A 24,348-nucleotide genomic window follows, 5' to 3' on the forward strand; every position below is an offset into this window, starting at 1 on the left:
TATTGCACCATTCCAACTAGGATCATAGAGTAAGTATGTCAATCTGCTTGCACAAAATCAATAAATAACCTGATGTTTCAGCACAGGATGAGTTTTGTAGGACAATGTTCACATATCTGTGACTAAGAGAATAAATTTTAGGATGAAATGAGCTAACATGTCTCAGTTGCTTAAAGTAGTTCCTGGTGTACAGCAAGTGCTTGATAAAAGTTAGTTTTTCTTGTTTTATTAATTATTACTATTATTATTATTATATTCAAATGCATATGTGGCTCCTTTTCCCTCTAGCAATGAAGAGTGTTGTTCAGGACAGATTTGCAACTAGCCTAATCATTGTAGAAAACATAAGTATACCCTATGTTAAACCCAGGTTTTTGTGATGTATATTCCTTGTTATTTTATATAAACAGAGGAAAAAATTTGTAAATGTCATCAATAGGCAGTATATATCAAACACCTACTATGTATAAGTTCTGGCATAGGAATTGAGGTAAAGAGAAATGTGTCACACAAACAATTCTTGACTTCAAGGATCTTATATTTTAGATGTGGAAACAGGACTTCATGAGGTTAGTAAAAGAAAAATTTCTATATTAGCAGAAAATCGTCCATAAGAATAATTGTTTTGTTGCTGTTTTGGTTTGTGTTTTGTTTTAGCTAGCATATATACCCAGCCCTTGAATTTTTGTTCTTTATAATACACATATGAAAAAAAAATGTATTGTAACTTAAATTTCTAACATTCTACTTTTTAAAATTAGTGTCCTGTGGATACACCCGAAGCCAAGACACACTGTGCCACACTCATGCACACACATATAAAAGCCTGGTCAGATTCATCCACTGCTCTTTGTTCTTCCCACAGCCGCTTTCTCCTCCTCGATTCCCTTCATCTACTCTACTCATCTGTCCTCTGTTTTGATAAAATCGCCTCTTTTTCCTTTCACTCTTTTTGTCTCTTGAAATCTTTCTAATAGTTTAAGTAGTTTTGTGATGAAACGTTCTGTAAAGATTCCTTACCTCTTCTTTAATTTACTTTGTAATTCAATGTTTACATTTCATGTTTAAGGCAAGTTGTGTTTCTACAGACTTAAGACTAAGAAATGTAAAGATTTGTAAGTTCTTTATAAATTTTGGAGATTAGCGCTCTATCTGAAGTACGTTGGAAAAGATTTTCTCCCACTCTGTGGGCTCTCTTTTCACATTATTGATTGTATCCTTTGCTGAGAAAAAGCTTTTTAGTTTGAATCAATTCCATTTATTGATTCTTGCTTTGATTTCTTGTGCTTTGGGAGTCCTGTTGAGGAAGTCTGACCCTAAGCCAACATAACAAAGATTCGAGCCTACTTTGTCTTCTATTTGGTGCAGGGTCTCTGGTCTAATTCTTAAGTTCTTGATTCATTTTTTAATTGAGTTTTGTGCAGGGTGAGAGATAGAGGTTTAATTTCATTTTATTGCATATGGATTTCCAGTTTTGCCAGCACCATTTGTTGAAGAGGCTATCTTTTCTCCATTGTTTTTGGTTCCTTTGTCTAGTATGAGGTGACTGTATTTATGTGGGTTTGTCTCTGTGTCTTCTCTTCTGTACCATTGGTCTGCCTGTCTATTTTGGTGCCAATACCATGCCATTTTTGTTACTATTGCTCTGTAGTATAGTTTAAGGTCTGGTATTGTGATACCTTCTGCTTCACTTTTCCTAGAAGATATACAGGTGATTAATAAATATATGGAAAAGTGTTCCACATCTCTAGTAATTAGAGAAACGCAGGTTAAAACAACTCTAAGAGTTCATCTTACTCCAATTAGAATGACTGTTTTCAAGAACACAAACAACAATAGATGTTGGTGTGATTGTGGGGGAAAAGGCTCACTTCTACATTGCTGGTGGAGTTGCAAATTGGTGCAGCCACTCTGGAAAGCAGTGTGGAGAATCCTCAGAAAACTTGGATTGGACCCACCTTGTGACCCAGTTATCCCACGCCTCAGTTTATACCCAAAGGTCTTAAAATTAGCATACTACAGTAATGCAGCCACATCAATGTTTATAGAAGCTCAATTCACAATAGCTAGATTGTGGAACCAACGCAGATGCCCTTCAACAGATGAATGGATAAAGAAACTGTGGTGTATATACATAATGGAATATTATTCAGCCATAAAGAAGAATAACATTATGGGATTTGCAAATAAATGGATGGAATTGGAGAATATCATGCTAAGTGAAATAAGCCAATCCCAAAAAAACCAAAGGCTAAATGTTTTCCCTGATAAGTGGGATAATGATATATAATGGGAGTGGGGGAGTGGGGAGTGAGAGAAGAATGGAGGAACTTTAGATTATGTAGAAGGAAATGAGAGGGAGGTGGGGTATGAAAAATAGTGGAATGAGACAGACATCATTACCCTATGTACATGTATGATTACACAAATGGTATGAATCTACATTGTGCACAACCATAGAAACTAAATGATGTACCCCATTTGTGTATGATGAATCAAAACGCAGTCTGTAAAATTAATTAGTTAATTAATTTAAAAGACTAAGAAATGCCTAAGGGAGTTGTCGTATCAATGTGGCACCAGAGCAGCAAGGGTGTACTTGATTCTTGAGCTCTACGTGGCATAGGAAGCTGTCTCTAGAGATTCTGGCAAGAGTCCAGTCCAATCCTCTCTGTGACAAAACTAACTTTCTACTGCAGCAAATGGGCTCAGAACTTCTAAAATGAGAATGCCAGTGGTAGAGAATGAACACTCAGAATTTCCTTTTATCTAGCAGTGCAAGGGAAAGCGTGTCCCCCTCATGGGAGGAGCTCTGCTCACTGGCATGGTGGGTGTCCCCCCTGCCCTTTTCTTCTCCTGAGGGAAACCCAGACCAGGTGTCATTGGAACTCTTGCTGACTAATGGGTGTTTGATACCAAAGGATAATTGATTCTTGGTGCAAACTTGGACTAACACATGGAAGAAATGCTTCCAGATCAGCCCTGGTTGCTTCTCAAACTCTAGCATTTGGAGAGATTTTGCTACCCAAGTAGAAAGCTACCCAAGAGGCAGACTGATCTGAAGTCAGTAGACTTAGAACTTTCTTTACCTCCAAAGTATGAAGATTTTGGCTTGACTGAAGAATTCGGAAAGTTTGCAACATTGGACTATGCTGAGTTTATTGTCAATTTTCTTTATCTTCTGTGGCACACTGTGTGCTTAATCGGGCAAATCTCTCCCCAGTACATGGCATTACAAACCACTCACCTCCTTGAAAGGAGCAGTTCAAAGGAAAGAAGGAAGTTTGAGTTCCCTAGGTCATTTTTAAATGAGGAAAGAGTCCAAGAGACCTTAATTCCCATGGCTGTCTCTAGAAAAATCAAGTCAGATAGATCTAGAAAAGTCAACTCTGTAAACGCCAGAGCTTTAGAGTGATCTAAGAGGCATGCAGTTCACCCAAACATGTAATGGGGAAAAGCTGAACAAGGGGGTAAGATGGGAAAGCTAGGCTATGCCTAGAATCTCCTAAGGCAGATAGATATCATATCATTATTGAGTATGAAATGCAGAAATTTCCATCTTTACAAACAAGTTATGTTCCTAAAGTTTACTCACTTAAATATTTGTATGGAACTAAAAATATAAACCACACCCTGTCCCCAAATAATCATAGTTTGCTTTATTATTATTATTTTTTAATTTGACAGTTTGGGGGTGATCTTAGTTTGGAGGGGCATTATTTTATTAAAATTTTAATTGTATTAAGATAATACATGTACATGTATTAAAAAGCCAATTAGCATTGCAAGACTTTTCAGCTAAAACAATAGTGCCTCATCTTCAATTTCTAGTCCCCAGAAAAAACACTATTTCTTTTTTTTTTAAGTGTTCTTTTTATTTATTTATTTATTTATTTTATTGTAAACAAATGGGATACATGTTGTTTCTCTATTTGTACATGGAGTCAAGGCATACCATTTGTGTAATCATAAATTTACATAGAATAATGTTGTTTGACTCATTCTGTTATTTTTCCCTTCCCCCACACCCCTCCCACCCCTCTTTTTCCTCTATACAGTCCTTCCTTCCTCCATTCTTACCACCCTCCTTATCTCTAACCCTAAACCTAACCCTAACCCTAATGCTAACCCCTCTCACCCCCCATTATATGTCCTCATCCGCCTGTCAGTGAGATCATTAGTCCTTTAGTTTTTTTGAGATTGGCTTATCTCACTTAGCATGATATTCTCCAATTTCATCCATTTGCCTGCAAATGCCATAATTTTATCATTCTTCATGGTGGAGTAATATTCCATTGTATATTATATATATATATATATATATATATATATATATATATATATATATGCCACAGTTTCTTTATCCATTCATCAACTGAAGGGCATCTAGGTTGGCTCCACAATCTGGCTATGGTGAACTGAGCAGCTATGAACATTGATTTTGCTGTATCTCTGTAGTATGCTGATTTTAAGTCCTTTGGGTATAGGCCAAGGAGTGGGATAGCTGGGTCAAATGGCGGGTCCATTCCAAGCTTTCTGATGAATCTCCACACTGCTTTCCAGAGTGGCTGCACTAATTTGCAACCCCACCAGCAATGTATGAGTGTACCTTTTTCCCCACATCCTCACCAACACCTGTTGTTGCTTGTGTTCTTGATAATTGCCATTCTAATTGGGGTGAGATAAAATCTTTGGGTAGTTTTGATTTGCATTTCTCTTCTTACTAGAGATGTTGAACATTTTTTCATATATCTGTTGATTGCTTGTACATCTTCTTCTGTGAAGTGTCTGTTCATTTCCTTAGCCCATTTGTTGATTGGATTATTTGTATTCTTGGTGTAGAGCTTTTTGAGTTCTTTATAGATTCTGAAAATTAGCGCTCTATCTGAAGTATGAGTGGCAAAGATATTCTCCCACTCTGTAGGCTCTCTCTTCACATTGCTGATAGTTTCCTTTGCTGAGAGAAAGCTTTTTAGTTTGAATCTATCCCAGTGGTTGATTCTTGCTTTTATTTCTTGTGCTATCGGAGTCCTGTTAAGGAAGTCTGGTCGTAAGCCAACAAGTTGAAGATTTGGACCTATTTTTTCTTCTATAAGATGCAGGGTCTCTGGTCTAATTCCGAGGTCCTTGATCCATTTTGAGTTGAGTTTTGTGCAGGGTGAGAGACAGGGGTTTAATTTCATTCTGTTGCATATGGTTTCCCAGTTTTCCCAGCACCATTTGTTGAAGAGGCTATCTTTTCTCCATTGCATATTTTTGGCATCTTTGTCTAGTATGAGAAAGTTGTATTTATTTGGGTTTGTGTCCATGTCCTCTATTCTGTACCATTGCTCTACCTGTCTATTTTGGTACAATACCATGCCGTTTTTGTTACTATTGCTTTGTAATAGAGTTGAAGATCTGGTATTGCGATACCCCCTGCTTCACTCTTTCTACTGAGGATTGCTTTAGCTATTCTGGGTTTCTTATTCTTCCAGATGAATTTCATAATTGCTTGCTCTATTTCTGTAAGGTACGTCATTGGGATTTTAATTGGAATTGCATTGAATCTGTATAGCACTTTAGGTAGTATGGCCATTTTGACAATATTAATTCTGCCTATCCAAGAACATGGGAGATCTTTTCATCTTCTAAGGTTTTCTTTAATTTCTTTCTTTAGTGTTCTGTAGTTCTCATTGTAGAGGTCTTTCACCTCTTTTGTGAGATTGATTCCCAAGTATTTTATTTTTTTCGAGGTATTGTGAATGGGGTAGTTTTCCTAATTTCTCTTTCTGAAGATTCATCTCACTTATGTATGAAAATGCCTTGGATTTATGAGCATTGATCTTGTAACCTGTTACTTTACTGAATTCACTTATGAGTTCTAAGAGTTTTCTGGTGGAATTTCCAGGTTCCTCTAAATATATAATCATGTCATCAGCAAACAGGGATAGTTTGAGATCTTCTTTTCCAATTCATATCCCTTTAATTTCTTTGGTTTGTCTAATTGCTCTGGCCAGAGTCTTAAGAACGATGTTGAATAGAAGTGGTGAAAGAGGGCATCCCTGCCTTGTTCCAATTTTTAGGGGGAATGCTTTCAGTTTTTCACCATTTAGAATGATATTGGTCATGGGCATAGCGTAGATGGCCTTTACAATGTTAAGGAATGTTCCCACTACCCCAATTTTTTCTAGTGGAAAACACTATTCTTTTAGCTATTTCTTCTAGAACTGACCTCCATGTTTCTAATTAGCTACTCTTTATCTTTAAAGTTTAGGTGTTTTCTTTGTATATTTATATTTTTAAAATTATTATTTTACATTATTATTTAAAAAAATGTATGAGTACCATGTTATAATTCAGAACATATATAGTGTGTGTGATAATCAAATTGGGGTAATCCAGCTCCTTAAACATGTTTTAAAATTTTTAATTAACACATAATAATTATACATACTTATGGGGTACAGTGTGCTATTTCAATCCATGTATACATGCACTGATTAAAATATAGTAATTAACTTTTCCATCTTTTTATCACTTTGCATTTGGAGCCTTTGAGCTTCTAAAATCTTAGATGTAGTCCATTAACTTCCTACTAGGATAACTAGAGTTTAGATCTCCTACCCAGGACCCTGCTTTCCCCACCTTCACACACATGTACATACTTCCCACTCCCAACATCCACAATACAGATATAATTTTTTGTTGGAGAAATTTTCTGCATGTATTTCATTTCGATTATAGAAATATTATTCACAGTTAAATCACAGAGTGTACTAAGAAGAAAGTAGCTTTTAACCTTTTGTTTTCTTAGAGTTAATAATTCTTTCTCTATTCTTTTTCATTCGCTGGTTTTCTTTGAACCTCTTAGCAATTCTTTAATTTTTAATGTCCTAATTATCTTCCACTCACAGGCCAAGGCTCAGATTTGCTAAATCAATAATAATTCTCAACTTTCTTTCAAGTTTAAAAATCTCACTTTTTACTCACTGAGATACAATTCTGGGGGTTGGAGTTGGGGGGAATGGTTACTCAAACAGAGCCTAACTATTGAAGAAAAAAAAATTTTTTTGTTATTGACAGAATGAGAAATGAGAAAAGATTCCTTTCTGTCAAAATTCTTCTATTGAATTCTTCTATGGAAAAGTAACTTTTCCCTTTTCAAAATAAAACTGGAGATTACTGAAAACACAAAGAAAACTGTCTTCAAGGAAATTCATGTTTTTACAGAAGGTATAAGCACCAGGAAAACACTGACTATATAATGAGCTTTATTATGATACTTGAAACAAAAATACCTGTTCTCATCCATCATGGCCTCAAGCCTACCAATTCTATAAGCCATGTAAGTGCTGCTGGTGTTTTACCGCTTGGGTTTTAACATAATGACAAGTTGTCCTTGCTAGATAATGGTTAAACAACAAAGCCATGAGGAACTAAGGTGCTGCCTTAGAAATTCTCAGGCCTCTCCACCACTGTAGCCAGAGAAAACAAAGTTAGGGCCAGGGCCTCATAAACCAGTCTTCAGCGGGGGAATTTCCCTTCTCACTGTTGTGGTAATACAACTTTTCTATTTTTCCTCATTATGTTCCTTATGATATTTGAACAAAACTAGTTGATCTGGCTCATATTAAATAAGCAAAAGTTGATGTTTAAAAGTTTACAAGGAACTGTTTCTTTGCTAACTTAAAAAAGATTGGAATCGAAATGCAATAAATAATGAATGCTGATGAAATCCATGTACATTTTATGCTTATTATCTGTGATTGCATGCTTTTCTTGCCTATAATGTTTTTAAATAGACAATATGGTAATGCGGTTCCTTAAAAAGGAACCTCATAATTTAGATGTGTAAATGAGGGTTATTCCCTTTGAGACAGTAGAGACTGTATTCTAATTCAGTTATGCTCATGATACGAAGTGGTTTCAGAAACTGACTACTGCAGAAGAAATTTCTAGAATTATTCTCAGAACCTGGGTAGATTGCTGGACAAAATACAGGTGCTCAGTTAAATGGGAATTTAGTATAAGCTTGTGAAATACTCATCCTAAAAAAAAAAAAATTGTTGTTGATCTGAAATTCAAATCTCACTGGGAATGTTCTGTTTTGTTGTTGTTGTTTGTTTTGTTGTTTTTCTTACTGGCAACCCTATACTCAGGCACTTCTGAGTAAACAACTTGAATGATGTCAGTTTTGCTTAGAAGACGATTGTGATCTTAGACACACTCTAAAACCTTTCAAAGTGAAGTATGATGCCAAGAAGGATAGAGTCACTTTTGGTTAAAAATAACATTATAAAGTAAGCAGACAGGTTTTCTGATGGGTCTTGTGAACTGGTGCTGGAAGAAGTGCTTACAGAGTTTTCCAAAATAGTTTTAATGAATGGCAGGATTTGAAAGAGTAGTCTCTCATAATAGTGAAAAAGATACTCAGGTTCTGAGCAGAAGCTAACATAAAGAGAGCCGTAGGTTTGTAAATTGTATAAAATGTGGGTGTCACAGTAAAGACTGGCGTTCAGCGAGTGAACCTTTTACACACTTGGCTCTGCTCCCTGGCTTGGTTTTATCATTAGCATATAACCTACAAAGCCTTTTGCTTTGGAAGAAGTGCACAAGAAAGGAAACTTCTCCAGAGATGACAAATTAATTTATTCCCTAGTGAATTAGCTTTCTCCAGGAAAAGTTCTGATCATCTGTGACACTTTTCCTGTCACCTCTGATAGGCAGTGAACCTCAGATTCTGTTTCATACTCACTCTTATTTGCCAGCATTCTTGGCAGTGGGATACGCCGTAGAGGACTGGGGCATCATAGGCACTTTATCATTGTGGTGTTGTTATTATTGTCACATTGCTTTCCGAACAGCACCATGATGTTGACATGGCAGGAATTATTCTCTGGCTTCTGCAGATGCAATTATAGTGTATCAGAGTAAGTGATTTGCTATTAAACAGCATTAAACAGGCCCATTGTATTAAATGGATGCTTTATTCTTTAGGCTAAGCCATCTCTGGGAAAAAAAAGGTTGAATAAAGAACAGTTGAGTTTCCTTCAAACATGGGAGTTAAGGTGACTCCAAAAAATAAATAAGACAAAAACAATATTTTATTAAAATGTGGCAGCTCAAGGCACATTTGTTGGTTATTAGGTTCTACCCAGAAATTAGAAAATCAGGGCTCCTACAAAAGAAACTAAAATTTTAACCTTATAAGTAACCTGGACGTGTGTCCCCAAAAGTATCACTGAGATACGATAAAATATCACTGGAATTAAGTTTGCAAAGTTTTCAATGCTTTCTTAAACAGCAACACACACACACACACACACACACACACACACACACACACAAGGCCCCACTAAACATAAAATGAAAAAAAATGGATAGATTATGTTAAAATTGAGAACTGTGTTCATCAAAAGACATCATTACAAGTGAAAAAGCAACCATAAAGTTGGAGAATTATTTTCAATTATAGTAGATAGATATCTCATATCCAGAATATATAAAGAACAATTACAAATAAGAAAAAGATACTCAATAGAATGATGGTTCAAAGACCAAAAAAATTCACATAGCTAATGTGTTTATCAAAAAAAGATTCATCTTCTTCAGTCATCAGGGGATTAACAAATTTAAACCACAATGTGATATTAATACTTTGCTAAGAGAATGACTAATATGAAAAAGATGGAAATTACGAAGTCTTGACAAGGATACACAGTAACCACGGGCCACATACACCACTTGTGGAATTGATACAACCTCCTGGAAAAAAGTTTGGCAATATTCACTTAAGTTTAACATATACAATGCCCAAGACCCAACAATTCTGTTTCTAGGTAAATACCCAAAAGAAATGTGCACACATGTGTTCAATGAAAGACAAGCACCACCATGTTTATAGCAGCACTCTAAATAACTCCAAAGCAAATTTCCCAAGTACCCACCCACAGTAGAATGGATAAATATATATCTACACAATGAATTCTATGTAAAAGTGCAACCAATATATAATAACAATATGGACGAATCTTAGAAATGTGATATTGGGCAAAGAAGTCAAACACAAAAGAGAACACATGATACAATGTGTCAAAATGCATTTTACTGTCATGCATAACTAATTGGAACAAATTTTTTTTAAAAAGAGAGAGCACATGGTATTATTCCCTTTACATAAAATAAAGAAATAAGCAAAACTAATCAATCCAGGACCATAGCTATCCTGGATAGAGGTGGAGGAATGTGGATAATATTCTTAATATTTCTGATCTGAATGCTGATAATAAGATGCAACTTAGTTCATAAATATTCATCTACTATATTCACATGCAAAATAATACTACTAATAAAATTTATCTATTCTAATAATAAATTTTTAAATCATTGGAATTATTAAGAAATCTATATTCTGCATTTATCAGAGTTTCTTTTGAAGAGACCTGTGTATACAGTTGGAAGCAATATTTTTATGAGATGCTAGGAAGAAAGTAGTATAAGAGTTATTGTCTTGCCTTCCCTTCTTGCTCTTTTGGAGACAAAATCTCAGTTTTTCTTTGGATAGCTCTCTATTACATGATGAAGCTTACAAATGTAATATCCTTTCTCCTTCCCCACTCTATGGGTAGGCATGCCTCTCAAGTCAATCATTCAGGGAATCCTATATATCAGACGCAAAGATTGGACCTAATCAGGGCATGTATCCCAAAAAGTGTTAAATAGAATGCTTTTTAGTAGAACTGAGATTGGGCGTGCTTGGTACACTCAACCTTTCAGGTAGGCAAATCAATAAATCTTGTTTTTATTTAAGCTAGTTAGGGTGGGTTTCTTTCACTTGCAGCTCAAAGAACATACAAAATGGAATATTAGTCCGCCATAAAGAAGAATGACTTTATTATAACAGCCAGTAGATGGATGAATCTGAAGACTATCATGATAATTGAAATAACCCAATCCCAAAAAAACCAAAGGTCAAATGTTTTCACTGATATGTGGAAGCTAAACTACAATAAAGGGGGAAAAGAGAAGAAGAGAAGTGCAGTAGGTTAGACAAAGCAGAATGAAGGGAAGGGAGGGAGGATAGGAATAGGAAAGATAATAGAATAAATCTAACATAATTTTTCTATGTACACATCTGAAAATACCTAAGTGAATCCCACCATCTTGTCCACACACATGAATGGGGTCCTAATTAGAATAATATATATATTCCATGTTTGTATAATTTTATCAAAATGAATTCTGTCATGTATAACTAAGAAGAACCAATAAAAAAGTGGATTGCAAGCCTTATTGATTTAACAATATAGTTGATACCTGGTATGACACATCAAAGAATGATCATGTTTGTTATGAGATTATGCCTTCTTCATATACAGTAATTCACAGCTTTCTTATACTTTGTTTTAAATTAATATTAGTGTTTAAAATTGGTATTATAAAACTTATGTGTGTCATTATACTGGATAACTTCTTGATGTGATTTGACTTAGTCTTGTCTCAGCATGTTCTCATGGAAAATAAAATTGAATTAGACTGTTAAAAAAAAAGTTCTGACTATAAAGATGGTGAGATCTCTGATGTATATGTTCAGCTATCACAGTTGCTAGCCAAATTATCTTTTGAAAAAGATTTTGTAGTTGTAGATGGACAGAATGCCTTTATTTTATTTGTTTACTTATTTATGTGGTGCTGAGGATCAAACCCAGTACCTCGCACATGCTAGGCAAGCGTTCTGCCACTGAGCTACAGTCCCAGCTCCCCAAATTATCTTTTAAAGAGTGTGTTTCTAGTTGTCTTCGTCTATTTTCTGTTGCTATAACATAAAATCACAGACAAGGTCATTTGCAAAGAAAACAAGTTTATTTAGCTCATGATTCTGGATGACAGGAACCCCAGGGCATAGCAACAGCATCTGGTGAGGACTTTCATACTGCATTATATCATGGTAGAAAAGCAGAAGGGTAAGCGAGTACATGCAGAAGAGGCAAAGTACAAGGGGCAGTACTATTTTATAACACACAATAACAACATTAATCCATTCATGAGTGTTCCGCCCCCATGACCCAATTCCTTCTCATTAGGCCCCTACCTCTCCATACCAACTCACTGCAAATCAAGCTTCAACACATGAATGTTGGGGATACATCTAAACCATAGTACTTGCTAACAATGAAGCTTTGGCTGGGTACTGCATGAAGCTTCCCCAATCCATACTTGTATTAATCTATCATTGTGTAGCAAAACTACCACAAATTTAATGGCTTAAAACAACACATACTTATTGCCTCCCAGTTTCTGTGATTCAGGAATCCAGGTATGGCTTAGCATGCACCTGGGCTTTAAGGGTGCTCACAAGACAGAATCAAGAGTCAGCTGGGGAGGGGGTCTTATCTGAAGGCTTGACGGGGGAAGGACCTGCTTCTAAGCTCACATACTAAATTCCCAGCTGGATATTGGCTGGAGGTCACCCTCATTTCCTTGCCATGTGGGCCCCTCTAACACATCTACTTATTTGATCAAAGTGCACAAACTGAGAAAGCATTGAAAGTGTCTGTTAGTAAGACAGAAATAAAAATTTTATGTAACAGAAGTGACATCCCATCCATTTACCATATTATAGAGGTTAGAAGAAAGTAAGCCAGCTCACATTCAAGAAGAAGCAATTGCACAGGAGAGGGGATACCTCCTTGACTATCAGGAAACATTGATGATTGGGGACCATCCTACAGTCTGTCCACCATAATGTTCAACTGTGTGATTCAAATTTTAACAGTAATAGTTCAAAGGCACAGCAAATTATTAGTCTATCTGGAACTTGTTTCTTGGCCTAGTATATAATCACAGCTGGTTTAAATATCTATTAATGTTGGTAGGGGGTCCAGAAGATCAAGGAACTTGTAAATAATGCATATTAAATTAAATTAAACTTCCTAACTAATGTGGAAAAGCACTGCGTAATAAAATATTCCTGTTCTCTGAAACCTTGAGAAGTCATAGGAGCATCATAAATTTTATGGGAGTTTTGCTATGACAACACTGTCAGTCAAACAATTTATTGGCAGTAAATTTTCTTTGCATTAGTCACTTATGTGGATTCCCCCCATCAATTCCTACTCATGCATCAGAAAAGATAAGACAAATTAGTTAAGATCACAAGTTCTTATACTCCAATTTAAAAACTTGAAAAGAAAGTTATGAATATAATACACATAATTATTTTATTTATGATGTAATTTATATATTTCTACAGAAATATATTGCACATTTTATATAAATTATATAAATATATAAGGTTATATTTTATCCACATTGTATATAAATTATAGATATTGTATATATAGTATACATTACTTTATTTTATAAATTCCTTATTTCTCTTTTACCTCAAGTTTCAAGGTTATGGGAAGGAAGAAGGGAAGGAAGAAAGGAAGAAAACTTCTGTATCCATAGTCAAGTGGTTTAGGACAAGAGATTTCCTATCAGTCAAACACAGTGATAAGAACATGAACTTTGCTGGTAAGTGACCAATATGGCTTGTTTAGTCAGTTTAATACTGGAGTAAATTTCCAAGGTCACAGACAATTGTAAGTTTATGAAAAGACAGTGTTCTAAAAGCTCATTTGTAAGAATTCACTAAATGATGACTATTGATATTGTACACATGACCTACAGTAATTATGAGACAATTCTGAAGATATAGTTAGTAGTAGTGCCCTTTGTCAAATGAAGCACATGTATGTTCTGGAAGGTCTGAATCAACAATTTACGTGATCCCTGATACCATGGAGACCTTGGCACAGGTCCTTTGCACTAGGATTTACCAATAGTGTGATCTATCTGAAGTCCTGGTGTGGAATATCTATGAAATCCTATGCTATGAATCTACCTCCCCTCCATTAATTGAAAACCTGTTAAGACCAGGAGGTAAAGAAATAATGGTAGCAGGAATAGAGAGGAAAGAAAGGGGCACTGTACAAATCCAGGGTCTGTATTCTCATTCTGGTCTAAATGAATGCTACCCTTGGGGCAGATCCGAAGTTTTGATGCAGTTATAAAGAAAGGAAAAGTGAAAGAGAGAGGTTCTTTTTGGAGGCTTGTAATGAATTCCTGCTGTTTGCTTCCTTACTCTTTAGTAACAGCAGTTCAGTTCTTCTTGGGCATCTACCCACCCATGGTCTCAGATCAGGAAGCTCAGGTAAGACCTGAGCTCTTCAAAGTCCTCTTTATCCAGATGGTTAGCTATGTCCTTATATATTAGAATTCCTGATAACCTGCCTGTATATGCCAGTATTAAGGGAATGTGTACACAGACCAGACTTAAGACTTTAAAAAAAAAAAAAACTACCCCAAATAGAATGGGATGTTTAACAAAGCTCCGTGTCATTGGATATATTTTGTATCACTGACTCAGTGTTCTCATATGGTAATATCTGACTTGGTAAGGTCAAGCACACTATCCAAAGTAACACAGCTGGCAAATGACAAAGCAAAATTATAACCATATCTATCTGATTTCAAAGGCCATGCTTTTTCCATCATGCTTTCCTAGTCTCTCTGGTATATAAAGATGCGCAATGATGTTTGGGCTTTCTTCTGTCTCTTAGTTCTTTTCCATGATCAATGTGAATCAAACAACATTGCCCTATGTAAATTTATGATTTTTAATAAAAAAAAGAATTCAAGTCCAGTGTTTAGAAATTATTTAAACTTCACACTTTAATAAAAATATTGTTTACAATAAAAAAAGATAAATGTGTACATTTTCAAGATGGAAATATGATGATTAATTTTATGCTCAACTTTACTTGGCCATGGGATGCCCAGATATTTGGTTAAACATTGTTATAGGATGTGTCTACATGGGTGCTTTTGGATGAAATGAACATTTGAATAGGTAGACTGAGCAAAGCACATTACCCTACCTAATGTGGATCCTCATCCAGTCTGTTGAAAGTCTGGATAGAATAAAAGGCTAAATAAGAAAGAATTCTTTCTTCCTGAATATCATCAGGCTAGGACATCAACCTTCTCCAGCCTTTGGACTTCTTGGACTAGAACTTGCATCATTGATTCTCCAAATCTCCAGCTTGCAAACAACAGACTTTGAACTACTCACCATAGGTGTGAGCTAATTCCTTGTACTAAATCTATGTATATCTGTGTCATATATATCTATTTCTATCCTATTGGTTCTTTTCCTCTGGAGAATTTAGAATGAGACCAAAGAAAAGTATAAGACTAAATTACAAATGGAAGAACTGAATTAAAATCATGCTTAATACAAAGCATAAAACCACAGAATCTGTTTCTCCTTTGATAAAATAGGTGTAATAAAGGATCAAAGTACATTTTTCAATGATTACTGCCTATTGACAAATATTTGGTATATTAATATATTTCCAATCCATTTATAAACCCATTCAAGAAAACAAAACTCCTGATTCTAAGGTTTCACATTTATGAACTCAGTTGTTGATACATATTTATAAGAGTCTGCATCTCTGTTCTCTTATGGTAATAACTAGAGACTATGGAGAATTTCTGGCATTACCAGCCCAGGTAACGAGGCCCAACTTGACTGACCTGTGGAAGAAATCAGTGACAATTTTCCATACGTACCCTTTCCACAAGATGGAACTGAAGATCTAATTGTACATTTTTAAAGAATCTCCTAGGATTCCTAGAAGTAATAAAGCTGAGTGCAGTCTCAGAGAAGATTTTATAGAGAATAACTGTGGCAATATTGTCAGATTTCTAATTTGTGACCTCTTATTATGGAAGTTAATATACATTTAATGGAACTCCACTCTAAGGATCTGGCTATGGATAATCCATAATTCTCTATGAAGTGAATGTCCATAGCCCTTACCCTGAAGTATCCACGAACTGAAGGAAGCAATGTGAGACATGAGTTGCATCAAGGAGAACCACCAGGACCAATCTGGAAAATGCACTAACAGTTGTAAAGAACAACTTAGAAGACCGCTGGGAAGAAGAACTCCTTAGGTCTGAAACATCAAGATTCTGTGGATATGTCTAAGAGAGATCAATCTAACCATTCCTCCCCTTCACCCCAAGATGGTAGATGCTGCTATGAAAGAAGTCCTCCTCCCCAAATAGTAAAGGACATTTGGACTAAGATGGGGCATTGGTCCTTTATTCCCATTAACTTTCATAGTATTGATTGCTTCTAATAAGGCCCTATCTTTCCTTTTCAGAGGTAGAGAAAGGATGAGATATTGTGGTCAATGTGCTTTTAACTGGAAAATTCCTACTAGACATATCAAATTGAAATGTGTCTAAACTTCTGCATGAAAGACTACATCTTCCATTTTTCTTTTTGTTTTCAGATTTTATTTTTTACTTCTTGCATTTTTCATGACCAATGTTTCTAAACCGCCCCTCCCCCCCACAAAAGAAGTGTATGCAATGGAAGTCAAAATTGTGAGAAGTTTTTCTTCCCATTAAGTATTTTGCAATGTGTGGGATAATGTATATTGGGTTTTTTTGTTTGCTTGTTTGATTTTGGGGGATACTGGGGATTTAACCCAGGGGTGCTTTAACACTGAGTCACATCCCCAGCCCTTTTTATTTTGAGACAGGGTCTCCCTAAGTTGCTTAGGGCCTTGCTGAGTTGCTGAGGCTGGCCTTGAGCTTGTGTTCCTTGTGCCTCAGCCTCCCGAATTGATGGGATTACAGACGTGCCCCACACCTGGAAGGATAATGTACATTATGGATGTTTATTTTGGTTGGTGGCTCAGACAAATGTTAAACTATATTAAATTATTTGGGGAGAAAGTTATTTCTCTTAAAATGCACTTCATTCCTTCTGATTACCTCCAGGGTAAACTCTTAGTTTTCGGCTGGGTTTTTAATCAGTCTTAGTAGGGAGCATAGCTTAGGTTTGAGAGCTAAAGACAAGGCTTAGCTAGAGTATTTTTCTAACTTTGCTTTCATTAGATTTAATTTTATAGTCATATTCAATTTTTAATAAATGATGCCTCTTTCCAATTTATTGGTAGTGATATGGAGTCCCTTTCCCAAAAGAAAATTATTTAATTTTAAGAAATTGACAGAATGGTTCCCACAAAGAAGGGTGCGGGGGCGCCTGGCGTATAGAACTCATGCCAGGGGAATGTGCCTAGCGGATAACAGTCCATGCCAGAGGTTGGAAACTTCCTCTGGAAGACGTTGGCAAGGACTCGTCGTAAGTTGGGCTCTGCTAAGGCTTTCCCTGGAAGACGCTGGCAAGGACTCGTCGTAAGTTGAGTAAAGCTGGAGCCCCTTCCTCAGAGTGTTAATCTCTCTTCCTTTTTTGTTTTTCACCAGAACTCACAATATCACGTGGATTAATCATGTTTAATAAAGTTCTTCGGTTGAGGGATGATGGGAACACAAACAGTTCATATGAGTTAACTCAATTCCAGTAAAATAAAGTTCATTTGTTTACACAAAGCTCTAATAGTCCTATAGGGAATGGTGGACATTCTGAAGCAATATGTCTTGTGATGTTTTTGTTAACTTTTACAAGATTCCCAGACATCTAGTTGCATATAAGTGATTCTCTTAGCTTCAGTGATCAACATATTTATTACATCTGGTTTCTTCTACAAAGTAATGAGCCTCCCACAGAAATGCATTATATTTAGTTCAAAAGAAAAGTTTTAGTTCTTTTAGATGAAGATTTTTTACTCTGAAGACAATAACTTGGTTCTTAATAGTATAATATGATTTAACATAGCATAGACATGTAATTATAGTCATGAAAAATTAATAACAAATTACTAGAAGTTATAATTAGTCTTAGCGGTAAGAGATCAAATAGAAGTTAAACTTCAAAGAAAAAAGTGGTATACATCAACTTGCTTTTGTAAGTTTCGAGTCAAGGATAGTTCATTGTGGGGAAATGTCAAATAAGATGAATGTGCCAGGTGGCGCTAATTGGCTAACTGTGCAGACCTAGCTTCTGTTATCTATTGATAAACTTCTAAGAACTTTCTTCTTCATATGAAGTCATAAATATTTTTAGTGAAAAGTGTAAGGGTATAAAAACTGTAAGAAGAATTCAATAAACTTGTCAGCAACCTAACACCGACCTGAGTCTGTGTGGTTGCTGTCCATCGCCGACGCTGCGCCGCCTAATCTTTTGGGGGCTTTTACATTTCAGGCCATCAAGGACCCTTGGACTCTGCTGCTAGGGCTGGTCCCCGGCAGTTTGGCGCCCGAACAGGGACCTGATTGGTAAGTGTCTTATTCTTTTCTTTTCTTTTTTTCAGGCGGTTGGCAGCTAGGATACTGCCCGGGGAGCCGCGGTCCCCTCAGTAACAGAGACTGAGAAAGAAAGGGCAGGGATTGGATAGGATGGGTAATACAGAATCTAAAGAGAGAACTTTATTTCTTGATATAGCAAAGCATTTATTAAAGAAAGGAGGTGTTACTGTAAGTTCTGCACAATTACGTCACTTTTTTCAGTTTATACAGGAATGTTCACCATGGTTTCCAGACAGAGGCGCTCTTGATTTAAAAATATGGAAACAGGTCGGTCGTGATATGAAAAGTTATTATAAGTTATATGGAAATGAGAGAGTTCCTGAGGATGCTTTTGCATTATGGGGTTTATTTAGGGATTGTTTTGATACAAAACCACCAGCTGAGCAATTGGAACGAAAATTACTGTTGTCCCCGACCAGTGATCAGGAGCTTACTAATGATCAGGTCATAGCAGTCTCTGCTGAAGATAATCAAGAAACACAGGGTGAGAATCGTGATACTAATGAAGCTGATGATGAGGGAATTCAGGAAGGCGATGATCCTGATCAACTGTCACCCTCAGATCAGGAAGATTTGGAGGAGGCTGTTTTTAGATATCATAATGAGGACTATCCTCCTTTTGTGGCCCCTGTTACTCATAAACAAAAATCACCTAAACAAAATTTAGCAGCAAAAGTAGGATTTTTAGGGGCTGTAGCAGAGGCACAAAAGGCTGGAGATCTTAGTCTTTGTTGCCCAGTAATTTGGGCTATCGATGAAGGAGGAGAACCTCAATGGGAGCCTTTATCATTCAAGATAATTAAAGAGTTAAGAACAGCTGTGAAAGATTTAGGACCAACATCTCCTTATGTCCTCCAGTTAATAGAAAATATTGGCTCCCAGTGGCTTACGCCTTTTGATTGGCAACAAACTGCTCGTTCTTGCTTAACTCCCGGGCATTATTTACTATGGAAAACCGAATATGAAGAACAGGCAAAAATGACTTTACAATCTCAATTGGCTAAAGGTCTTAGAGATAGAAATAGAATATTGCTGGGACAAGTATTAGGGACTGATGATTGGGCTTCCCCAGCTGCTCAAATTAGATTACCAAGAAAAGTGTTGGAGGAAGTTTCAAAATTGGCTGTAGCTGCCTGGAGACGCCTTCCGTCCTCTGATACAAAAACATCCTTTTTAAGTAATATTAAGCAAGGAGGTATGGAACCTTATGAAGATTTCTTAGCCAAATTGGAGGAAAATATTTCAAAAATAATTACTAATCCTGAGGCTGCTGAAATATTGTTGAAACAATTAGCATTTGAAAATGCTAATCCTACTTGCCAGGCTCTCTTAAGGCCTATTAGAAGGACAGGGACATTATCTGATTATATAAAAACCTGCATGGACACGAGTCCAGCTCATATTCGAGGGATGATTATGGCAGCTGCTTTTCAAGGAAAAACTTATGCCCAATATTTGAAAGATATCAATCAGGGAAAACCCCAAAACACTCAAGGAAATCAGCCAAGGTCTTCTCGCACTCCAGGAAACTGTTTTTCTTGTGGCCAATTAGGTCATTTTAGTAGGGAGTGTCCCTCTCGGCCTCCTAATATTAATTTTCAACCACAAAATAAGCCTGCACTTAATGCTGGAAATCCAAAAACTATTTGTCCCAGATGTCAAAAGGGATTTCATTGGGCCCAAGAGTGTCGCTCCAGATTCCATAAGGATGGATCAATACTTACTGCTCCAGGGTCTAATCAAGAAACTGTCCCTGTGACGCCAATTGATAATTTTCAGCCAAAAAACGGGTTATGGGGCCTTCCCCAGGCCCCGAAAAACAATTGGGGAGCTACCAACCCGTTTGTAAAACAACAGTCAATGACCTGGCCAGAGGGACCCCAGGGAGTGCAGGGTTAGATTTACCTTCCTCTGAACATTTAATTTTAACATCAGAATCAGAAGTGTCCTTAATACCTACAGGAGTTTATGGTCCTCTTCCAGAAGGACATATGGGCCTCATTATCGGGCGCAGTTCCATGGCAAAACTAGGCTTACAAGTTATTCCTGGTGTTATTGACTCTGACTATCAAGGAGAGATTAAGATCATGGTTTCGCCTCCTACTAAAACAATTCAGATTTTCCCTCAACAGAGAATAGCACAATTACTGTTATTGCCATACTTAAAGTTGCCTAATCCAGTTTTACAAGGAAAAAGAACTGACGGTTTTGGCTCTACTAACATGGTAGCTTGGATTCAAAAAATATCAGAGCAAAGACCTATGAAAGTTATTAAAGTTAATGGTAAGGAATTCAAGGGGTTGTTAGATACTGGAGCTGACGTTACTTGCATTGCAGCTCATGACTGGCCTCCTTCGTGGCCGACTACTAAATCACCATCTACGCTAGTGGGCTTGGGACTTGCATCTAACGTAGCTAAAAGTGCAGAGATACTTCATTGGGAATCGGAAGATAAAAATAAAGCAGGGACTTTTCAACCATATGTGATTCCCTCCCTCCCTTTTACATTGTGGGGTAGAGACTTAATGGAACAGTTAAATATTACACTGACTGATGAATCAGACTCGCCTTTTTCCTAGGGGCCTCTGTTACCAGACAGGCTGACCCGATAATCTGGAAAAACAACATTCCAGTGTGGGTGGAACAGTGGCCCCTGTCTAAAGAGAAATTAGCTGCAGCTACTCAGTTAGTTAAGGAACAACTTGCTCTGGGACATATAGAGCCTTCCACTAGTCCTTGGAATACTCCTATTTTTGTTATAAAAAAGAAATCAGGAAAATGGAGACTTTTGCAGGATCTCAGAGCTGTTAATAATACTATGGAAACTATGGGAGCATTACAGCCTGGTCTCCCATCTCCAGTAGCTGTTCCTAAAGGATATCATATCATTGTTATTGATTTACAAGATTGCTTTTTTACCATTCCTCTGGCTCAACAAGACAGATGGAGATTTGCTTTTAGTCTGCCTTCTCCTAATTTACAAAGACCTTATCAAAGATATCAGTGGAAAGTATTGCCTCAAGGAATGAAAAATAGTCCAACTTTATGTCAGAAGTTTGTAGATCAAGCCCTGATAACTTGTCGAGAAGCCTACCCAGATTGTTATATGATTCATTATATGGATGATATTTTACTTGCTCATCCCCTTATGGATATTTTAAAACAGATTTTAAAGACTGTCATTACAACCTTACAAACTTGGGGTCTTGTAGTCGCCCCTGAAAAAATTCAACATGAACCTCCATTTAATTATTTGGGAAGAACAATTAAAACTGATAAAATTATGTCTCAAAAATTACAAATTAGGCAAGATAAATTGCAAACTTTAAATGATTTTCAAAAACTTCTAGGAGATATTAATTGGATTAGACCTTATTTAAAATTATCTACAGGGGATTTAAAGCCATTGTTTGAAATACTAAAAGGAGATTCTAACCCAACTTCCCCTAGGACTTTAACTGATCAAGCAAAAGAAGCTTTACGTGTTGTTGAACAGGCCATTTCTCATCATTATTTACAACAAATTAATTATGCCTTACCATGGTATTTTATTATTTTAAAAACTAAGCATACTCCAACTGGATGTTTGTGGCAAAATGATCCTATTGAATGGATTCATTTACCTGTTACTGGAAAAAAGATTCTCCTAGCTTATCCTACCATGGTTGCTTTATTAGTACTTAAAGCTAGACAAAGAAGTAAAGAATTATTTGCTCAGGAAATGCATGAAATTATTATTCCTTATACAAGGGAACAATTTGAACATTTAATGCAAATTGATGACAATTGGACTATAGCTTTCTGTAATTTTTTGGGAAAAATTTCTTTTCATTTACCGAATGATCCTATTTTACATTTTTTACAGGAAACTAACATTATTTTTCCAAAATGGACCTCTTCTTTCCCTTTATCTAATGCTATTACAATTTTTACAGATGGATCTTCAAATGGCAAAGCAGTAACTTTAATTGATAATCAACCCTTTGTTCAATGGACAACAGAAACTTCAGCACAGAGAGCCGAACTAGAAGCAGTTATTTATGCCTTCAGTAATGTTAGTCAATCATTTAATCTTTATACTGATTCACTTTACATTGTAAAGCTGTTTCCTGTTATTGAAACTGCAACCATCTCAGATTCCTCAATCATAGCGCCTAAACTTTCTCTCTTACAAAAATTAATTCAAGAAAGACATTTACCTTTTTTTATAGGTCATATTCGAGGACATTCTAAATTACCCGGACCTTTGGCTGAAGGAAATGCTCAAGCGGATTTGCTGACTAAACCCTTTATTTTAACAGTTAAAGAGGAAGCCATTCTTTCACATAAGAATCATCATCAAAATGCCTCTGCTCTACAAAAGCAGTTTCATATTTCTAGGGAAGAAGCTAGGCAGATTGTTCGTTCTTGTCATGTTTGTCCTCAATATTTTTCTTCTCCACAGTTTGGAGTTAATCCTAGAGGCTTACTTCCTAACATCTTGTGGCAAATGGATGTTACTCATATCATAGAATTTGGAAAATTGTCATTTGTGCATGTTACAGTTGATACCTTTTCTCATGTTGTTGTTGCTTCTGCTAGGACCGGAGAAGCCTATAAAGATGTCATTCAACACTTATTCCTATGTTTTGCTATGTTAGGCATGCCTAAAAAGATTAAAACTGACAATGCTCCAGCTTATACCTCAAAAGCATTTAAGGATTTTTGTTCACGTTTTAATATTAGCCATTCTACAGGTATACCATATAATCCTCAAGGACAAGCTATTGTAGAAAGAAGTCATCAACGTCTAAAACAACAGATTAATAAACTTAAAGAGGGGGAATTAAAATATTCTTCCCCTCATCATATCCTACAACATGCTCTTTTTGTTCTTAATCATTTAAATGCTGATAAACAAGGAATAACTCCTATGATGAGACATTGGGAACAACAAAGTCCCAATCCAGCTGTTATGGTTAAATGGAAAGATTTACTTACAGGACAATGGAAAGGACCTGATGTTCTTTTAACATCCGGTCGAGGCTATGCTTGTGTTTTTCCACAGGACGCAGAAACACCGCTGTGGATTCCTGATAGATTGATCAGACACATCAATGCAGATGAAGTCAAACAAAAGACGTCACCCGAGAAGGAGGAGGAATTCTCGAACACCCTACCCGACCAGTTCGACCCCGGATGATGTTTTAACACGAAGATTGGACGAATTGCGTCTTCCCCAGGCTCACTCCACTCGTCATTCTCCCTTTCCATCATGGGGACAATTAAAACGTTTAACTTCTGAGGCTGAGCATATGGTGACTAGTTCGGGTAAAACTAAAACACCTGAACTGGTTTTTTTGGCTATGCTTTCCTTGCTCACTGTTCAGGTGTTGCCTGTACATGCTATGAATGACCAAATTGACGCCGAAAAGGCTTATTGGACCTATTTTCCTAATCCGCCATTGCTTCATGCAAGCTCGTGGGGTAGACCCAACGTAAAAATATTTACTAGTCATCCAGAACTCATGGGAGGTGTATCTGATTCTTTTATTCCTCATAAGATGGCAGATACAGTTAATTTTCATGGATTAACGGAAGAGACTCCTTTGTGCTTTTCTCTGGATAATATACATTTGCCATTAGGATGTCTTCCCCTCAGTTATAGAACTTATTTGACTGACTCTCCCAAGTCTGACCCAATTAAAAGATATATTTGGACTTTAGAAATGATATCAATTGGTTATAATAATTATAATGAAACTTATATAAATGAAAGTCTTCCTGAAATGGTTACAAAATGTGAACCAAAGGCTAAGCATCCAGATGGTTATTGGAATACTATAGACATCCATGTTGATTTTCCCAAATGGATTACTTGTGGGTTTTCACAATCAGCTGTAATATTTAACCCAAGGGATTCTCATACTTTAATCAAAAATTTTTCTGTATCTTCTCCCTGGACTGATTATAAACCAAAAATACTTGAGGAAAATCAAAAGCTAGATGGAACGTATACTCTTTCTGGATCAAAAGAGTTAGGTTTTGGAGAGCCCCTACATAGGTGGTTTACTCCCGGCTGGGTAACTCCGGCTTTTCAATCTGTTCTTAAAC

General features: G+C 36.4%; 1 protein-coding gene across 1 annotated transcript in view; it reads right to left on the reverse strand.

Annotated features, from left to right (window-relative positions):
* Nucleotides 1-23,511, reverse strand: part of LOC306661131 (sodium-coupled monocarboxylate transporter 1-like) — a gene marked incomplete at its 5' end in the record, with an annotated part of 46,352 nt that extends 22,841 nt beyond the window's left edge. The window contains 2 exons of the mRNA XM_079139919.1: nt 19,146-19,200; nt 23,415-23,511. Coding sequence (XP_078996045.1) covers nt 19,146-19,200; nt 23,415-23,511 — 152 coding nt within the window. The remainder of the gene's footprint in view (nt 1-19,145; nt 19,201-23,414) is intronic.
* Nucleotides 23,512-24,348: the final 837 nt, after the last annotated feature.

The sequence above is a fragment of the Sciurus vulgaris genome (assembly GCF_902686455.1).
Source record: "Sciurus vulgaris genome assembly, chromosome: 5".
Lineage (NCBI taxonomy): Eukaryota > Metazoa > Chordata > Mammalia > Rodentia > Sciuridae > Sciurus > Sciurus vulgaris.